Below are 18857 nucleotides of genomic sequence, written 5' to 3' on the forward strand. Positions count from 1 at the left end.
CGGAAGTCCGTGTCCGAGGCGCTTCCGGGTGCCGCGACCCAGGGTCGCTGACGTGGAAGTGCCCCGGGAGGCCCGCGGGGAGCGGTGGAGCTGTGGTGGTCAGCGAGCGTCGGAGCCCCCGGAGGAGTGAACGATGCTCACCAAATTCGAGACCAAGAGCGCGCGGGTCAAAGGTAGTGGAGCAGAAAAGGGGGAACTTGGAGGCTGTCTGTCCGGGGCGGCCCTGTCGCCGGGAGAGAGAGAGAGAGCGAGAATGGATGGGTTTAACCGGCAGAACTGGGCCCAGCGGACCAACTGAGGGAGGGAGGTCGTCGCCGCGGTCCTCTCCTCTGTGTGCACGGGGGCTTCGATGGACCTGTGTAATGGTTTCTGCCCTGCCGCGGATCTCTTAGGCCCGCTTCCTATTCTTTTCCTTCCTCGCTCCTGTCTTGGGAACGCCCGACTTTTTTTTTTTTTCCTGTTTCCACGGCCCTGCGACCTGTTGGGTGTTTTGATTGATAAGCAGCCCTGGGCATTTGTGTTTCAACCTGTGTCACAGTAGCTTTTTCAGAGATAACACAGGCGGCTGTACGTAAGGACACATATCTCATAATGAGACCCTGCCTAAGGAAAAAAAAATCTGAGAGGGCGTTTCCATTTTTTCCCCTCCACATTTTGGCCATCAGAAAGACCTTATGAAGGGCTGGGGATATGGCCTAGTGGCAAGAGTGCTTGCCTCATATACTTGAAGCCCTGGGTTCGATTCCCCAGCACCACATATATCGAAAACGGCCAGAACTGGTGCTCAAGTGGCAGAGTGCTAGCCTTGAGCAAAAAGAAGCCAGGGACAGTGCTCAGGCCCTGAGTCCAAGGCCCAGGACTGGCAAAAAAAAAAAAAAAAAGAAAGAAAAGAAAGACTTAATGAAGATACTTATATATACAATCTAGGCAATGGGATGGATAAGAAATAGAATATGTACATTTAACACTTTGATAGATATTTAATTGTAAAAATACTGTCGATATACAGTTTCACCAAGTTTATGATCCACTTGGTGCAGGCAAGCTGACTCAGAAAATAAATTCTTTTGTTTTATGAATCCTCCAAAATATTCTCACTTTTATTTTACATTTTTATTTGCCTATTTGTGTCTGTGGTATATGTCTCATATATATGAACCCTCAAATATTCTGACATCCTTCTTTCCGCATCCTGGTCCCAGAAATCCATAATTGTATCTTTCATGTGCAAGCATCTCATGAGACTTGGAAACATCAAAATATAGTGTCACAGTAATAATACTTTCCAGGTTTTGAGCTAAGAATCTAGCCAGGTACTGTAGTATATAAACACTTGCCTGCTGGTTGGTGGTGGCTTATGTCTGTAATTCTAGCTACTCCGGAAGCTGAGATCTGAGGATTGCAGTTCAAAACTAACACTGGCAGCAAAGTCCATTAGACTCTTATCTCCAACTAACCAGCAAAAGCCAGAAGTGGAGGTATTGTTCAAGTGGTAGAACAACAGCCTTGAGTGAAAAAAATCCAAGCAAGAGCTCAAGGCCCAGAATTCAAGCTTCAGTACCAGCACAAAGCAAATTAAATAGGCACTTTCTATAAACTTTCTCATCTTAATTCTAAGAGAATGTTAATTATCCTTATTTTAAATAACAGAAAGTAGACATTTAGAGATATAAAGTTGCCTAAGATTGTTGATAGCATTCCAAAGCAAACCACTAGATTCCAAAGAATAAGTTCCAAATCACTTCATTATTGCTGATCTTCCTACATATTTCAGATGTATTTTTCCTCTAGGCCTCAGTAGACTTTCTCTGCTTTTCTCATCAAAATGAGAAAGGTTACTACAATCTAAGTCATTTGCCCTCTAAATATTAGTGAAAAGTTATTTGTTGTTATCTGAAGTTCAAATCTAATACAGAGCATCCAGTATCTTTTGTGACAATTATCAGTTTCAGACTTTATTGGGGCTCCAAGCTTCAAATATTTATTCCCAAGCAGGCAATAAAGTCCATTGGAATTACTGGATACTGAGATAGTGCAGATGAGCATCCTTACTTATAGTAGTCAGTGTTTGTTTTCCTGAAAAAGCTGCAGTGGAGATTGGGAACGTGGCTTAGTTGTAGTGTGTTTGCCTAGCATGCATGAAGCCCTCGGTTCGATTCCTCAGTACCACATAAACAGAAAAGGCTGGAAGTGGTACTGTGGCTCAAGTAGTAGAGTGCTAGCCTTGAGCCAAAGAAGCTCGGTGCCCAGGCCCTGAGTTCAAGCTCTGGGACTGGCAAAACAAAACAAAACAACAACAACAAAATGCTGTGAAAGCATCCTATAAACCCCTCAGATGGGTATTACAGTAATAGTGGTTCTAAATTAGATCTAGAATAAGGGCTGCTGCTGTCATCCCACTGTAACAAAACTTAAAACAAGTATCAGACCAATCAACAGACTCTTAAGTAACTTAACTGCATTCTAGAACAAAGGCCACACATTTAAAGGAATATGATACAAGCCTAGTACCGAACAGTATAAATTTTACATTCTGTATCCAGTGAAAAGTCATCAAGTATATTGAATGGAAATCAATCTATGTAATTATAGCTTTTTTGTTGTTGTTGTTGTTGGTCAGTCATTGGGCTTGAACTTTGGGCCTGGGAGCTATCCCTGAGCTCTTTAGCTCAAGGCTAGCGCTTTACCTCTTGAGTCACAGTGCTGCTTCCAGTTTCTGTTGGTTAGTTGGACATAAGAATGTCATGGAAGGCTGGGAATATGGCCTAGTGGCAAGAGTGCTTGCCTCATGTACATGAAGCCCTAGGTTCGATTCCCCAGCACCACATACATAGAAAACGGCCAGAAGTGGCGCTATGGGTCAAGTGGCAGAGGGCTAGCCTTGAGCAAAAAGAAGCCAGGGACAGTGCTCAGGCCCTGAGTCCAAGGCCCATGACTGGCCAAAAAAAAAGAAAAGAAAAGAATGTCATGGACTTTCTTGCCCAGGCTGTCTTTGAACCTTGATCCTCAGATCTCAGCCTCCTGAGTAGCTTGGATTGCAGGTATAATCCACCTTTGTGGTGTAAGCCACTGTGCCAGGCTCATGCAGTTTTAAAATTTAAAATTTAAAATTTAAAAATTACAGTTGACAGTGACATTGGGAGCCTTAATTAGTTTTAATTCACAGTATCACTTTCTGGTTTTGTTTTGTTTCACTCTCAGGGCTCAGTTTTCACCCCAAAAGACCATGGATCCTGACCAGCTTACATAATGGAGTAATACAGTTATGGGACTATCGAATGTGCACCCTCATTGACAAGTTTGATGAACATGATGGTAAGATAGTTTCTAGGGGGGTGTTAAATGAGGTGGGGTGTTTATTGTCTCCTAGGACAGATTATCTTCCTATTTGTTTAACATGACTCCTTTAAGATTAAAGCATGTGAAAGAGATAAAACTGAAAAATCCTATGAATCACCTTAGAAAGAATAACTCTGTATCGTGTGTTGCTTGCTTTCTCTTCCAAGGTCCAGTGCGAGGCATTGACTTCCATAAACAGCAGCCACTGTTTGTCTCTGGAGGAGATGACTATAAGATTAAGGTACAAGGGGTCTATCATAATTAGGAGCAAAAAACACAAGGATGTGGTAAGGTTTAGGAATTATGGAAGGGACTGAAAGACAGGACACCTCATTCATTCAGAGTTGAGGCTTTTTAACAACATTATCCAACAAATATGTGTTGAATACTTACTGTATAAATATTCACAGACACTTACTATGTAAGTATACACAGACACTTTCCATTTCTGGAAATTCAAAAGCTCGTGATTTCTCAAGGAGCTCTTATTCTATATCAGAATGTAAATACATACTCAAATAATAATAGCATGTACAACTTGGTGGGTATTATATTAGATATTCATAGTAAAATAAGAAAGGATAGCCCAGGTGCAGAAATGGGCATACAGTTGAAAAGCCCCTATCATTTTATAGGGATAACACTTAGAGGAAAGTGAGAGAAAAAGCAGAAGTTGAGAGGGGCCAGATAAGTATCAGTTTGCAATACTTAGGAATTCTCAGACTTTCATACAGATATGAAGGGTTTGGAAATGTGGCTCAGTGGTAGAATGCTTGCCTAGCATACATGAAACCCTGGATTCCATTCCTCAGCACCACATATATAGAGAAGGCCAGAAGTGGCGCTGTGGCTTAAATGGTAGAGTGCTAGCCTTGAACAAAATGCAGCCAGGAACAGTGCTCAGACCCTGAGTTCAAGCCCCAGGACTGGCAAATAATAAAAAGAAAAGAAAAAAAGAATAGTCATTTGAGACAGAGGGGAAGTAGAATTGCAGTAGGAAGGAGTGATGTGAGAGGCTGGAAGTAAACCAAAGAGAAGCAGAAACCTCTATGATGCCAAAGAAGAAGAGAATTTGGGGAAAAGAAAGTGGTCAGAATGATGTTACTGAAAAGTAACATTTAGGTTGCCAATATATAAACTCAAAGTTGCTCATTGAAAAATCTGAGCTTTTTAAAAGCCTAAGATCCTTATATACTGTTTCTTAGTTGGATTTCTGTCTTTGCAGGTTTGGAATTACAAGCTTCGACGCTGTCTCTTCACATTGCTTGGACACTTGGATTATATCCGAACCACATTTTTTCATCATGTAAGTAGTCAAGATGACTCTTAGTTACCCATGCTTTGGTAGCAAGTTATGTTTTTGGTATGACCCTCCTGGGATCTGTGGGGTGTTTACTTTTCTGCTTTGTTTCCTTCTGCTAAAGGAAGCTCTCAGTACTATACTGAATTTCACTTAATTGGGTTCAGTAGGCTGTATGAGGAAATCATTGTTTCTTTGTAGGGAAAGAAGGAATTTTCATTTTATGTTTTTTGAGCTACCAAGCAAAAATTTGTAGATATATTCTGTGTGGGTCATTATTAGTAAGTAGTAGGTATACCTGAAAGGTCAAGCTATTTTGATAGCTAATAAACATTTTAGAGTATTATGTCTGATTTTGGAATCTGTTTCCTTAGCTGCATTCACTGTCTGAATTCAAAAGTTCAAACCCCAGTACCATTAAAAAAAAGGGGGGAGCTGAAAATATGACTTAGCAGTAGAGTGCTTGCCTGTGCATGTATAAAGCCCTGGGTTCAATTCCTCTGCACCATGTAAACAGAAAAGGCCAGAAATGGCACTGTGGCTCAAGTGATTGAGTGTTAGCCTTGAGCAAAGAGAAGCCAGGGACAGTGCTCAGGCCCTGAGTTCAAGCCCCAGAATTGGCAAAAAAAAAAAATAATAATAATAATAATAATACAGTATTCCCATCCTAGATTTAAAGGGAAAGGAGCTTAATTCATGGATTTTAATTCATGAGATTGATTAAAATATAAATATGTAAATACGTAAACCTAAATATAATACTGTCTTACTGTCTGCCTATGAGTTTACTATGCCCGTCTCTGGCTACTATGCCTGTTTCTGGCTTCTGTTCTTGACTCTCATAGAGGAAAGAGCCCAAGTGGAGTAAAGCTGGTAGGGTAGTAGACTGAGACAACAGTTGGCCTGTTATCAGAACCAACAACTCCTTTGCTAATATAGCTGAAGTAGACAAAACAGGAAAATAGTTTGGTGAGCTTGACAGAATATAATTGTTTAATGTTCGTTTGGACTTATATACTAGGACTTGAACTCAGGAATTATGCTCACTCCACTTGCTTTCTCAAAGCTGGTGCTCTTCCATTGGAACCACTTCTCCAACCATGGGTTTCTACTGGTTAATTGTAGATAGAGTGTTAAAGACTTTTTGGTCCAGGCTACTTTTGAACCTTGATTCTCTCTCTGATCTCAGACCCCTGAGTAGTAAGGATTATAGACATAAGCCACTAGGACTCAGCTGACATTTGTTTAATATTGACTGACTTTGTCTGAAATATCTTTCAGGAGTATCCATGGATTCTGAGTGCCTCGGATGATCAGACCATTCGAGTGTGGAACTGGCAATCTAGAACCTGTGTCTGGTAAAGCAGGAGGCAGAGCCTCAAAGACTTTTGATTCTTCCTATTTTTCTTTTTTTTTTAATAATTGGCTTCTAGAACAATCATCTCACTTCCCAAATGGGCTGTACTTATTAATTGCTGACTATGTTTGTGGTGTGCTTTTAAATATAGAATAATAAATGGAGAGATAGTCTCATTAAATAGTGTATAGTTCTAGATTTCCCAATAATTTGTCAAAGAAATAAGGCCATATACCAAGGCTTTTAGAACATGAACTTTTAGTTGCTTTTCAGTTCTGTTCCCATGAATCCTGAATCAGGTATAGATAATGAGTCTTTGTATTGGTGCTGGAACTCTACTAGAACTTTATATGAAGACCTTTGGAAAATTTTAAATGGGTATCCTTTGAGGACACTCCTCTAAAATCTTATCAGATTTCCAGTATAAATTACCAACATTCTATTTATTTTCATAGTTTAATGTCTTTAACCTTAAAGTAGAGCTATGTAATCCCAGTTTTCCTGAAATTAATATTTAAATACTAAAATAGAGTCAAGAAGAGAACTTTATTTCCAAACCAAGTGGCCTATTAGTTCAGAATTGTTAGGATAACTTACCTTTGCCTCCATAGAAGTATAATTGGGTAAGTATCTAATGAATATAAAGTAAGGTGGATGGGTGGCAGTGACCAAGACCTGTAATAGCACCTACACTTGAGAAGTGGAGATTGGGAGGATCACAGTTCAAGGCTAGCCTGGAAAGAAAAAAAAATTAATGAGACAATCTAATTTGTTGACTTGAAACACCTTTGTATAACTACTTAAACATAATAATAACTATATATAATTATATATATATATACACATATTAAGGTAAGGAGATCTTATCTCAACAAATAAGCTGGATGTGGTGGTGCATGCCTGTAATCATGAGAGGCTATAAATGGAGGCCAGGCCCAGATCACCCCCTACAGCCCCCTCCCCCCAAAGATCTTATCTAAAAAAAATAAAGCAGGGGCTGGAATCTGGCCTAGTGGTAAAGTGCTTGCCTCTTATACATGAAGCCCTGGGTTCGATTCCTCAGCACCACATATATAGAAAAAGCCAAAAGTGGCGCTGTGGCTCAAGTGGTAGAGTGATAGCCTTGAGCAAAAAGAAGCCAGGGATAGTGCTCAAGCCCTGAGTTCAAGCCCCAGGACTGTCAAAAAAAACAAAAAATAAAGCAAAAAGAGCTGGGGGCATGACTCAGGTGCCTAGCAAAAAAGGCACTGAGTTGAAACCCTAGTTGTCAGTTGATTTCTACTTGTCATTTAATATTATCTTGTGTTTTTTTTTTCCCTGCAGTGTGTTAACGGGCCACAATCATTATGTAATGTGTGCTCAGTTCCACCCCTCCGAAGACTTGGTTGTATCAGCTAGCCTGGACCAGACTGTACGCGTTTGGGATATTTCTGGTGAGCTGCCCAAGTTCAGAGAAACTAGTCATGTCTGGCATGAAACTGCAATTGCTTAAAATAGTGAGCTAGTTGGCTTAAAACAGGAAAAGTTTAGAATATTTAATTCCCATAAAATAGCATCTTGGCTTCTGAGGGTGTGGAATCTGCTTTGGTAGATCTTATTATTAGAAGTATTTTCTATGAAAAGTGATTACTCTAGAAAATTAGAGTAAATTTTAACTTTTTAGTTTAACCCTGTTTTCAGTAAAATTGATATATTTCTGGAAAGCTTGATTAAGAATCAGCTTTCCATATCTTCAAATAAGGAAGAATATACCTTTAGAAAAAGAAATTTTGAGGATAGACTAATGCAGAGAACCAGGACTTTTGATACTGTCACCCTATTTAGAAATGTGAAAGATCTTTCTATTAGATTTCTTTTGGGGTACAAAGCTTGGAGTGAACCAAGTTGGTGACTTGTGTCTAGAATACTATTTCATAGGCAGACATCTAAGACCAGAAATAGTTTATAGATTGTAAGTAATTTGAATAATTTTCCTTTTATAGCTCACTATGTATATGATTTTGAGATAAGGATTTAAAATATTTAGAGCTGTATAGAGAAATCTTAAGTTGCTAATCAGAGAATTTGGAGTTAGAGAAGAGACTGCCTATGAGATGGGAGAGCTTTGTGTCAGAATAGAGAAAGAAACTAAATGATGTGGTTCTCTGCTCACTTACATCTACTGTTCACTTACTGTGTTATCTCTGTTGTTGCCTTAGAAATTACTGGAGATTGAGTTCTCTGAAAACTCAGTGACTTAGCTCCAAAATTGTGTTTCATTCTAAAAAAGGAAATTCCCTTTTAGGTCTTTGCCTTGTTCTTTGTAGTAATAAAGGAGTTACTTTTCTGCATTGAACAACTAAATTGCAGTAGGGCTTTGCCATTGCAGTTTTTCGTCAGACTGACTAGGATTTTGGAAGTGCACCCAGATGGGACCAGCGATGCCAACAGGAGGAGCTCAGTACAGACTATGAGCCTGTGCCCTCCTCACTGCAATCCCAGGGGGCTTAGCATTAACTCCTCCAGTAACCTCGCTGTGGCTTCCATGGGTTTTCACTATGCACACATTCAAAGTACCCTCCTTGTCTTAGGATATAGGAGCCTGACTCATATATTGTTCAGTGGATGGGGACAGTTGTTTAGAAGAGTCTCATTCCAAATTCTGTGAGAAAATTGAGTGACACAAAAAGTTCTTTGACCATTTAATCATTTCTTCCAGGAATGGAATACAGTCATTCCTACCTTAAAAGTGTCCTTTTGTTTCATATCTAAACAGACATTCTCAGGTATTAAGGCTTAATTCTTTCCCAGAACACTGGATTGAGACAGCATGTTCCTTGCAGTCTAACTATAGCAACCTGGGAAATTTGAGAACTTAGCTAATTTTTAAAAATTAGGAGCAAGCAGGTGTTTGGATTTTTGTTTTTGATGATGAAATGCCCAATGAGCCAGAGACATGACTCAAGTGATACTACACCACCTGCCTAGCAGTTGTGAGGCCCTGTACTGGAAAAGAAGAAAAAAGAAAAGAAATATTTTCCTTCACCTCTTGCATCAAAATTAAAGGCCTAAATCAGAAGAGAAGGAGAGGAGTAACTCCAATGAGTTTATACTTGCTTTTGAATGTGTGAATCGCATGGATTACTGCTATGTAATAAGATTACAATTGTTATACTTTACATATGTAATAGAATTTATGCTAACTTGCTGTATTAATGTTAATGCTCTCTTTACCATTTTAAATGTTTTTCTCTAGTCACAACTCTTGCCTCCAAGTAACCCCTTAACCAGAGTGGATGGATATGCTTGGGTTTTGTTTTTTTTTTCTTTTTTCTTTTTAATGCTTTGGTTTTTAACCAATGGAAGGAGCTTTTGGGTTACACTTTCACTCTATTCTATCCTAGAAAGCAGCATACTTTTCAGTAGGTTCTTTTTTGCTTTGGTTCAAATAAGTATCAACATAGGAAGAGGAATTAACTTTTAGATTTGTTAGGACCATTGCTAATTTTTTTTTTTTTTTTTTTGGCCAGTCCTGGGGCTTGAATTCAGGGCCTGGGCACTGTCTCTGAGCTTCTTTTGCTCGAGGTTAACACTCTACCACTTGAGCCACAGTGCTACTTCCAGCTTTTTTCTGCTTATGTGGTACTGAGGAATCAAACCCAGAGCACCATGCATGTTAGGCAAGCACTCTACCACTAAGCCACATTCCAACCCCCAGTGCTAATACTTCTGAGGGAGAAAAGTTACCACTGAATAAGAGGAATGAGTAACTTTATACAGAGAACTTGTGACAATTCTGATTATTTGGACTGTCTCTTTTTGAGAGATACTCTTAAGCTCATAGGTAAGTACCAAGAGAATGCAGAAACTCTTATTGGAAAAGCTATCAAGAGATAGCTTAGCATAGCTTAATTCTTTTTTGCTAGCCTGGTAAAAACCTCCTTATCTAAAAGGGAATATATTTACAACTTAGCAGTAGACAAGAAGTTACTTTTTTTTAGCTTGAGCTTCCAGGTAAACTGTCAGTTAAATTCTTTTAACATGCTTACATCTTTGCATGTCAAGCCCATGTAATTCAGGCTTACTGTTTGGACCACTAAAAAAAGTATTAATATGCTGCCAAATCCTGTCTTCATCCTCCTTTCTTTACTGCTTCCTCTGGTTCCCTTTGGGAGTCGTGCATAAACTGGTCCATTCTGAGAGTGTTCTCTTCTCCCTCTGGATTTGGGTAGCTGCTATAGAAATTTTCCATCTGTCGTTCAGTCCTACTGAGTGGTTTGTGGAAGGCTCAAATATTTCTCCTCTTAAGTATCTTTTCACTGCCTGTCACTATTCATCTGTGTGTTTCACCCTTCCCTTATTCCTGGATCATTACAGGCAAGTGCAACAAAGGCTTCCATTCTGTCATACAGCTTTCTTTCTAATGTGTTCGTTGAAGCTTATTGGAGGTGAAGTTCTTCACAGCTGTCTGTCTTTGTATCTTTCTTTGAATTTGTTTTATACACTAGACTCATTAGAAAAAGTTGACAGATCCTATTAAAAGGACAAGAGAAATAAGTGAAAGAAGGGAGCCTTGTGATAATGTATTTATGAAGCCTGGGAATAGTGTATTTTTTTAAAAGCATCAACTTTATGTCTCTATACCTATTAGCCAAATGCTCATCTTAAATAGAGGACAAGATAATTAAATCTTTTGTGGCAATTTTAAATGTTGCTGATATCTAGGTGCTAATTTTCATAGAAGAGATATATTAAAACAATAGATATTTTAAAACAATAAATCGGGCACTGGTGGCTCATTCCTGTAATCCTAGCTACTCAGGAGGCTGGGATCTGAAGATTGTGATTGGAAGCCAGTCTGGGCAGGAAAGTCCATGAGACTCTTACCTCTAGTCAACCACTAGAATACCAGAAGTGGAACTGTGGCTTAAAGTGGTAGAGTGCTAGCCTTGAGCAGAAAAACTCAGGGACAGTATCCAGACCCTGAGTTCAAGCCCTATGACTAACAACAACAGCAACAAAACAGTGAGGATATAAATACAATCATTAAACTTGATTTTTCGTATTTCCATCCAAAGGCCAAGTTATGTTTCTTTTATTTTCAATTGTAGGCTACCTTATCGTTCAAGTATATAAATCATATGCAAACAATCTATCTTAAATTTATTTATTTATTTATTTTTTGCCAGTCCTGGGCACTGTCCCAGGCTTCTTTTTGCTCAAGGCTAGCTAGCACTCTGCCACTTGAGCCACAGCGCCACTTCTGGCCATTTTCTATATATGTGGTGCTGGGGAATCAAACCCAGGGTTTCATGTATACGAGGCAAGTGCTCTTGCCACTAGGCCATATTCCCAGCCCTATATCTTTAAAAATTTTTACAAGTGCTAGGAAATTTCATCCTTCACTTACTCCCCCAGATAATTCAAAAGATAGGATTTCAGGAAGTAGAGACATGGTTGAAGACATGGAAAACCAGCCATGAGCAAAAAAGCCAGGCAAGAGTATAAGGCCCTGAGTTTAAGCTCCAGACCAGCACACACACACAAATTTGACAGGATTTTTAGTGTCCGTTCTATTTTCATAGATAGATAGTAGATTTTGGTTTTTCTTCTTTTTTAAAAACATTTTTATTAGCATACAAAGGGGTATTTCATAGTCTCATTTCCACACATGTATGCAGTGTATCCTAATCAACCTCTCTTCAACATGTTTCATTGTTTTCTTTTCATACTCAAAAACAAGCTACTTCTGCCATATTCATCCTCATTGATTCATTCACACCCATTGTTAACACAGCCCCCTCCTACTAGTCCACTTCTTCCCCAACCTATACCCATCCCAGAACATAAGATGATAGTTTTGCTGAATAATTTTGGTCTGGCTTTAATACAAATAGCTTTTCAAAAGATAAGTCTAGAAGAGCCATAGATGTGAGGTCCTTTTATAAGACCCTTCTTATCCTGGTTTCCCATTGAATCCAGCTTCCAAGGTTTTGATGGTAAAATACCTGTGGTCATATCTATAACTGAGCTTTTAAGCAATAACTTGAAAAGATGTGGTAGTTTAATTATCCTTTATATGGTCCAAAATCAAGATATGGGTTCACTTTTTGCATAATACCCTTTTTCATAATATTTTTAATAGTATATTCCAAACCAGATAGCTGTTTTGTGCTGTCAGGTCTGGTATCATTGGAGGCCACATTTCAAGAACATTTAAGAATAAAAAGTGGACATTTGTATGGATTAGACAGCTCTTGATGAGAGACTAAGTTAGTTGTATCAGGAATTTGTCTATGGTTTCCAGTAGTGCATCTGTTGAGTATTAAAGGAGGAAACAATGTAGGTAGGAGTTCTTGTTCTTTAGCCTCTTTTCTTTTCTTTTTTTTTTTCAATCTCTTTTCTTTTTTCCCTCTTTTTCATCTGATTTTGGTCCATCACCTTATCTTTCTGTACTTCTGGTACTATACTCTTTTTGATAACATTATGCTTGCATCTTTTATCCCATTCCTTATTCCTTCAAAGGTCTGAGAAAAAAAAATTTGTCTCCTGGAGCAGTGGAGTCGGATGTAAGAGGAATAACAGGGGTTGATCTTTTTGGAACTACAGATGCAGTTGTGAAACATGTACTAGAGGTACTTATCTATAGTTTGTGGCTGGGTATGGGCTGTCTTCTGGAGTAAATCTCAACATGCTGTTCATTATTTCATTCCTGCAATAAATATTTCTTAAGAATAGTGTTTGAGGGCTGGGAATGTGGCCTAGTGGTAGAGTGCTTGTCTAGCATGTATGAAGCCCTGGGTTGGATGCCTTTGCACCACATATACAGAAAAAGCTAGAAGTGGCACTGTGGCTCAAGTGGTAGAGTGCTAGCCTTGAGCAAGAAGAAGCCAGGGACAGTGCTCAGGCCCTTAGTTCAAGGCCCAGGACTGGCAAAAAAAAAGAAAAAAAAAGAATTGTGTTTGAAGCATGAGTTGTAGCCAGGCCAATAGAGAAATGAAAATTATATATCATCTCAGAGAGTCTAGTGACCTTATAAATCCAGTGGGGACAAAGAAGAAAGCATAGGCTTCATCACCGTCCCCATCCTGAAGCAGAACCCAAGCTTCCTATAAGGGAACAGTAGGGAGATACTTACTGAAGTTACTGAAAAGCAACCTTGTATGAGAAACTTGTTCATAGTATGAAAATAGAAATGCATAAGGGAAAATAACAATTTTCTGTAAATTAAAAATCTAATCCTTACAACTCTACTGAAGTAGCTTTTATTAAGTTCAAAATAATATTGAGATTTAGTGAAATTAAGCACTTTACCAATATCCATATGTATCTACTAAATGGAAAGACTAGGATTTTAAATTGAATCTGTTTGGATGGAGGAAGGGTGAGAAAATGCAGTCATTATATTCAATATATATTTTGTAAAAATTAACTATGTAACTTGAGAGCGGAAACAGGAGAACAAAGGAAGGGGGTAACATTGAACAAGAGCATTGTATTTATAACCTGACTTGTGAAATTGTAACCCCTTTGTACAACTACTTAATCATAATGTTAAAAATATTGAAAAAATGTGGTCTGTTTTAACTCCAAAATCCATGTATTTGTAATGATTAGTATACCATGTTATCTGCTAGAAATATGCCTAAATCAAAACTATCTTAGCCAAGATTTTGTCATAATATGAGGTACAGCTATGTAGTACAGTTTAGGATATCTTTAAAATCAGCAATTCGTAAGATTTTTGGTCTGAAGATTTCATCATATCATTCTTGGATAATTTTTACATTAATTTACAAAGTAGTTTTTGTTGTTTTCTTGTTTTTGAACTCAGCTTTTTTGCTCAAAGCTAGCATTCTACCACTTTGAGCCACAATGCCACTTCTGGCTTTCTGGTGGTTAAATGGAGATAAGAGTCTCACAGACTTTTCTGCTCTGGCTGGCTTCAAACTGCGTTCTTCAAATCTCAGCCTCCTGAGGAGCTAGGATTACAGGGGTGAACCACTGACCCTTGGCACAGTGTAGATCTGTATATACTGCTGAGATGTTAATAAGTATTTAGAGAAGTAAGATGTAAGCATATCCTAAAAGTAACTGAAGTCAAATTTTAGTGTAGAAACATTTTGAAATGTTCATGAAAATTTAGAGTGATGATAGGTAGATTGACATAGTAATTCAAATGTTCAAATGTTCAAAAGAAAAAAAAAAGAAGAAGCAGCCAGGGACAGTGCTTAGGCCCTGAGCCCCATGCCTCAGGACTGACAAATAAAAAGAAGCTGAGGAAGAATGATTACAAGTTTAAGATCTACATAGTGGAAGTGTTTCACCACTATTCCCTGGCAAAAAAACAAAATTCTAAAACCTTACTGTGTCATAGACACTTGAGTCTTTTCACATGAATAGCAAATTATAGACATCTTTTATAATCGTCATTATTGATTTGCTTTGAGTAATATTTATAAAGCTGTTTTATAAGAACCTTCTTTTTTTTTTAAATTTAAAAAACAGGGACATGATCGTGGGGTAAACTGGGCTGCCTTCCACCCTACTATGCCCCTTATTGTATCTGGAGCAGATGACCGACAAGTGAAGATCTGGCGCATGAATGGTGAGTGAACCAGTAACATATCATCATTGCTAAGAAATTGACTATTGGTCAACAAGATACAGTAGTCAGGTCTTTTGAACTTTGACTTATTTTCCTGTTTTGAGTGATTTCGGTTTGTTTGTTTTTTTAATCCCCAGTCCTAGGGCCTTGAACTCAGGGCCTGTGCACTGTCCCTGGCTTCTTTTTGCTCTCTACCACTTGAGCCACAGCGCCACTTCCGGCTTTTTCTGTGTATGTAGTGCTGAGGAATTGAACCCAGGGCTTCATGTATTCTAGGCAAGCACTCTACCACTAGGCCACATTCACAGCCCCCATAGACTCTTCTTTTTTTTGGCCAGTCCTGGGCCTTGGACTCAGGGCCTGAGCACTGTCCCTGGCTTCTTTTTGCTCAAGGCTAGCACTCTGCCACTTGAGCCACAGCGCCACTTCCGGCTTTTGCAGTATATGTAGTGCTGAGGAAATGAACCCAGGGCTTCATGTATTCTAGGCAGGCACTCTACCACTAGGCCACATTCACAGCCCCCATAGACTCTTTTTTTTGGCCAGTCGTGGGCCTTGGACTCAGGGCTGAGCACTGTCCCTGGCTTCTTTTTGCTCAAGGCTAGCACTCTGCCACTTAAGCCACAGCGCCACTTCTGGCCATTTTCTATTTATGTGGTGCTGGGGAATTGAACCCAGGTCCTCATGTATACATGTCAAGCACTCTTGCCACTAGGCCATATTCCCAGCCCCCCCATAGACTTATTTCTCCAATTAACCACCAGAAAACTGGAAGTGGCACTGTGTTTCATGTGGTAGAGCACTAGCCTTTAGCTCACTAGCTCAGGGACAGCGCCCAGGCCGAGTTCAAGCTCTGTGACCACCACCACCAACAACAAAAAGTCATCCATTTTTTCAATAAATGATTGAGAACCTACTCTGTATTAGACATTTCTCAGAATGCTGTGAATATAAAGGTGACTAAAACAAAGCTCCCTTCTTAGGAAGTTTGCATTTATTTTAAAATGACAAATGCCATTAGGATAAATACATGGTAAAAACATAAAGAATGATAGAGGTGTTAAGAGTCAGTATGAGAGTCAGAATGAAAGAACAGTCATGGAAAACAAACGTAGAGCCAGGATCATTTGCAATCTAATCTTTACAGTTCTCTAGCTACTCAGGAGGCTGAGACCTGAAGATTGCAATTCAAAGCCAACCTAGGCGAGAAAGTTTGTGAGACTCTGACCTCTAATTAATCACCAAAAGGCATGAAATGGAGGTGGGGCTTGAATACTAGAGCCTATAATTTTAGCAACTTAGAGGCCAAGAACAGGAAAATCTCAGTTTTACACCAATCTAGGCAGAAGTTTTCAAAACCCTTTCTCAGCCCATAACTGGGCATGCACCTGTCCTCCCAAGATATATTTGGAGGCCAAAATTGGGAAGATTTTGGTGTCAGGCCAGCCCAGGGAGAAAAGTCTTCAAGACTATCTCCTTGGAAGGGAAGCTGGGTGTACAGATACACATTTGTGATCCCAGTGACAGTGGAAAGCCTAAGGCCCAAGGACATGCCTGCATGAGGAGCAAGACCTTTTTTAAGCCTTATTTTCACTATCCATTGAAAAATAGCTGGAGATGTTGCTCATTGGTAGCATTCAGTTAGCAAGGCCTGTGGTACTCGGTACTAGGTAGCCTCAAGCCTACCAAGTAAAAAGCCCTGGTATTGCCCCCCATTCCCCCCTGAGAAGATTCTGTATGTCTAAATCTCATAGTTACAATGTTAGGAAGTTGTAATAACCTGATCTTTTTTTGTCTTTCAGAATCAAAGGCATGGGAGGTTGACACCTGTCGAGGTCATTACAATAATGTGTCTTGTGCTGTCTTCCATCCTCGCCAAGAGTTGATTCTTAGCAATTCTGAGGATAAGAGTATTCGAGTCTGGGATATGTCTAAGCGGTAAGGAAGTTATCTGTGTTGTGTATCCACACCTAGGGAAAAGTCTGTCTCTTTATTTCTCATCATCTTTAACATATTAAGCCACAGGTTATGAAAACTTGAAGAGACCTAAAGAAAAACATTTATTCATTTTTAGTCAGGAATCTTTACTTATCTTTTTTCTTCTAAATTTAGAAATATTCTTTTCAACTGAACATCATGGGTCATACCTTATAATCTCAGATACTGGGCGTTAGGTAGGATATAGGTTAAGAATAAGGAAGATCATGATTTGAGGCCAGCCTATAAGTAAGGAGCGTTCTTTCCTCCTTCCCCCTCCCCTGCCCCACACACCCACACCTCAATCAGTAGCTGGACATAATTGCAAACTCCTACATCTCAGTTATTAGAGGAGTATGAAAAAGAGGCTCAAGGTCCAGGCTAGCCTGGGCAAAATATGAAACCTTTAGCCAAAAAGTAACTAAAACAAAAGGGGTTGAAGATTTGGCTCAAAGTAGTGGAGTATCTGCCTAGAAAGCACAAGGTCCTAAGTTCAAACCCCCAGTACTGCCAAGAAAAACAAAACACTTTTTTCCCCTCCCTTTTTCTCTGATTCTTTAGCTAAGGAAGAAATAAACAATGAAAATAATATAGTAGGAAATTATGATAAATAGGAGAAATTGACATACCAAAATAATAAGATCATTTTAAAGTTGTGCTCTTTGAATTCCTTGCTAGAATTTGTGATACATACTTTTATTATGGCATGATACTTACTGCCCTTGATTTACTTTTTAAATTAACTTATAGGTTTACCATTTAATATTCTTATGTATGGTAGGCTGAAGATTTTTTTATTTTATTTTATTTTTTGGCCAGTTCTGGGGCTTGGACTCAGGGCCTGAGCACTGTCCTTGGCTTCTTTTTGCTCAAGGCTAACACTCTACCACTTGAGCCACAGCGCCACTTCTGGCTTTTTCTATATATGTGGTGCCGAGGAATTGAACCCAAGGCTTCATGTATAAGAGGCAAGCACTCTACCACTAAGCCACATCCCAGCTCCAGGCTGAAGATATGCAACATTAATATTTTTCTTTGTATTCCTTATGCTTTCCTAGGACTGGTGTTCAGACCTTCCGTAGGGACCATGATCGTTTCTGGGTCCTAGCTGCTCACCCCAACCTTAACCTCTTTGCAGCAGGTAAAGACCACTTCCTCTTATTTTATTTCTTGTTTGGATTCAAAGTTTTTAAGATTTTGAATGTGATTCTCCATTAGCTTTGCCTCTGGTGAATGTGGTGCGATAGAGAATAGAATCCTCAGAGCTCTTTAATTGAAGCTTTTCTTATTTTTCCTGTCTCACCTTTTAGAATAGTATTCTTTAGTACTCTTAATCTACCAAAATCTATTTAAAGCCCATTTGCTGATTTGTTCCTAGATACTCCTAAGAGGCTAATGCTGGAGAGGTAGAGTTCTTAGACTAAGAATCTAGAAGCCTAAATTTTATTCATTCAGTTGGCAAATACATATTGAGTTTTAGGCCTTATTCTGGATATTAGTGCTAAAGTGTAGAGTATTAAACATAGTCTCTGTTTTTATGGAGCATTTAGTTGTAGTAGGAGAGATTGACTGTTTACAGAAGATACATAAAATAAGAAAAATGCTTTGAAGAAAAATTAAGCACAAGTGGGATAAATAAGGATAAATGTGGAGACTACTTTATATTGAGTATTAAAACTGTGAGAGAATGAGAAGGTATGAACATCATATGCAAAGAACATATAGTAAGATTACAAAGAGAAGTGCTTTCCATGTTAGAGGTGCCCCCTAACATCAGAAAGGCCAGGGATAGCAGGATAGTAAAATCCTAGGCATAGGAAGTCAGACCACACCAGATTTTGCATTGTCTTATAGGCCAAGGCTAGAATTAGATTTTATTCTTAAAGAATTAAAAGTCATTAGAAAGTTTTGGGTATTGGAGTGTCCAGCTTGTATGTGGTGAGCAAACAGTAGGAGTACAAGAATGAAAGGAATCTCTATAAAGGATGGATCGTGCTAATAGGGAAAGAGCAAAACATTTTAAAATGAATTGTAATGACGTGTTAAACTTTTTTTTTTTTTTTTGCCAGTCCAGGCGCTTGAACTCAGGGCCTAAGCACTGTCCCTGAGTTCTTTTTGCTCAAGGCTAGCACTCTGCCACTAAGCCACATTTCCAGCCCATAAAATCTTTTTTTTTTTTGCTGGTCCTGGGACTTGAACTCAGAGCCTGGCCTCTGTCCCTGAGCCTCTCTGTGCGCAAGGCTAGTGTTCTACTACTTGAACCACAGCGCCACATCCACTAACTTTTTCTTTTTTTG

General features: G+C 39.0%; 1 protein-coding gene across 2 annotated transcripts in view; it reads left to right on the forward strand.

The window, feature by feature from the left end:
• The first annotated feature begins 16 nt into the window (after positions 1 to 16).
• Positions 17 to 18857, forward strand: part of Copa (COPI coat complex subunit alpha) — a 49094-nt gene continuing 30253 nt past the window's right edge. For both annotated transcript variants that reach the window (XR_007212488.1, XM_048356617.1), the window contains exons 1-10: positions 17 to 173; positions 3202 to 3315; positions 3507 to 3580; positions 4565 to 4645; positions 5921 to 5997; positions 7320 to 7429; positions 12501 to 12610; positions 14484 to 14583; positions 16386 to 16521; positions 17619 to 17701. Coding sequence is in view for 1 of the 2 variants with exons in the window: in XM_048356617.1 (XP_048212574.1) it covers positions 134 to 173; positions 3202 to 3315; positions 3507 to 3580; positions 4565 to 4645; positions 5921 to 5997; positions 7320 to 7429; positions 12501 to 12610; positions 14484 to 14583; positions 16386 to 16521; positions 17619 to 17701 (925 nt within the window). In the remaining variant the exon portion in view is untranslated. The remainder of the gene's footprint in view (positions 174 to 3201; positions 3316 to 3506; positions 3581 to 4564; positions 4646 to 5920; positions 5998 to 7319; positions 7430 to 12500; positions 12611 to 14483; positions 14584 to 16385; positions 16522 to 17618; positions 17702 to 18857) is intronic.

Source organism: Perognathus longimembris, chromosome 11 (assembly GCF_023159225.1).
Source record: "Perognathus longimembris pacificus isolate PPM17 chromosome 11, ASM2315922v1, whole genome shotgun sequence".
NCBI lineage: Eukaryota > Metazoa > Chordata > Mammalia > Rodentia > Heteromyidae > Perognathus > Perognathus longimembris.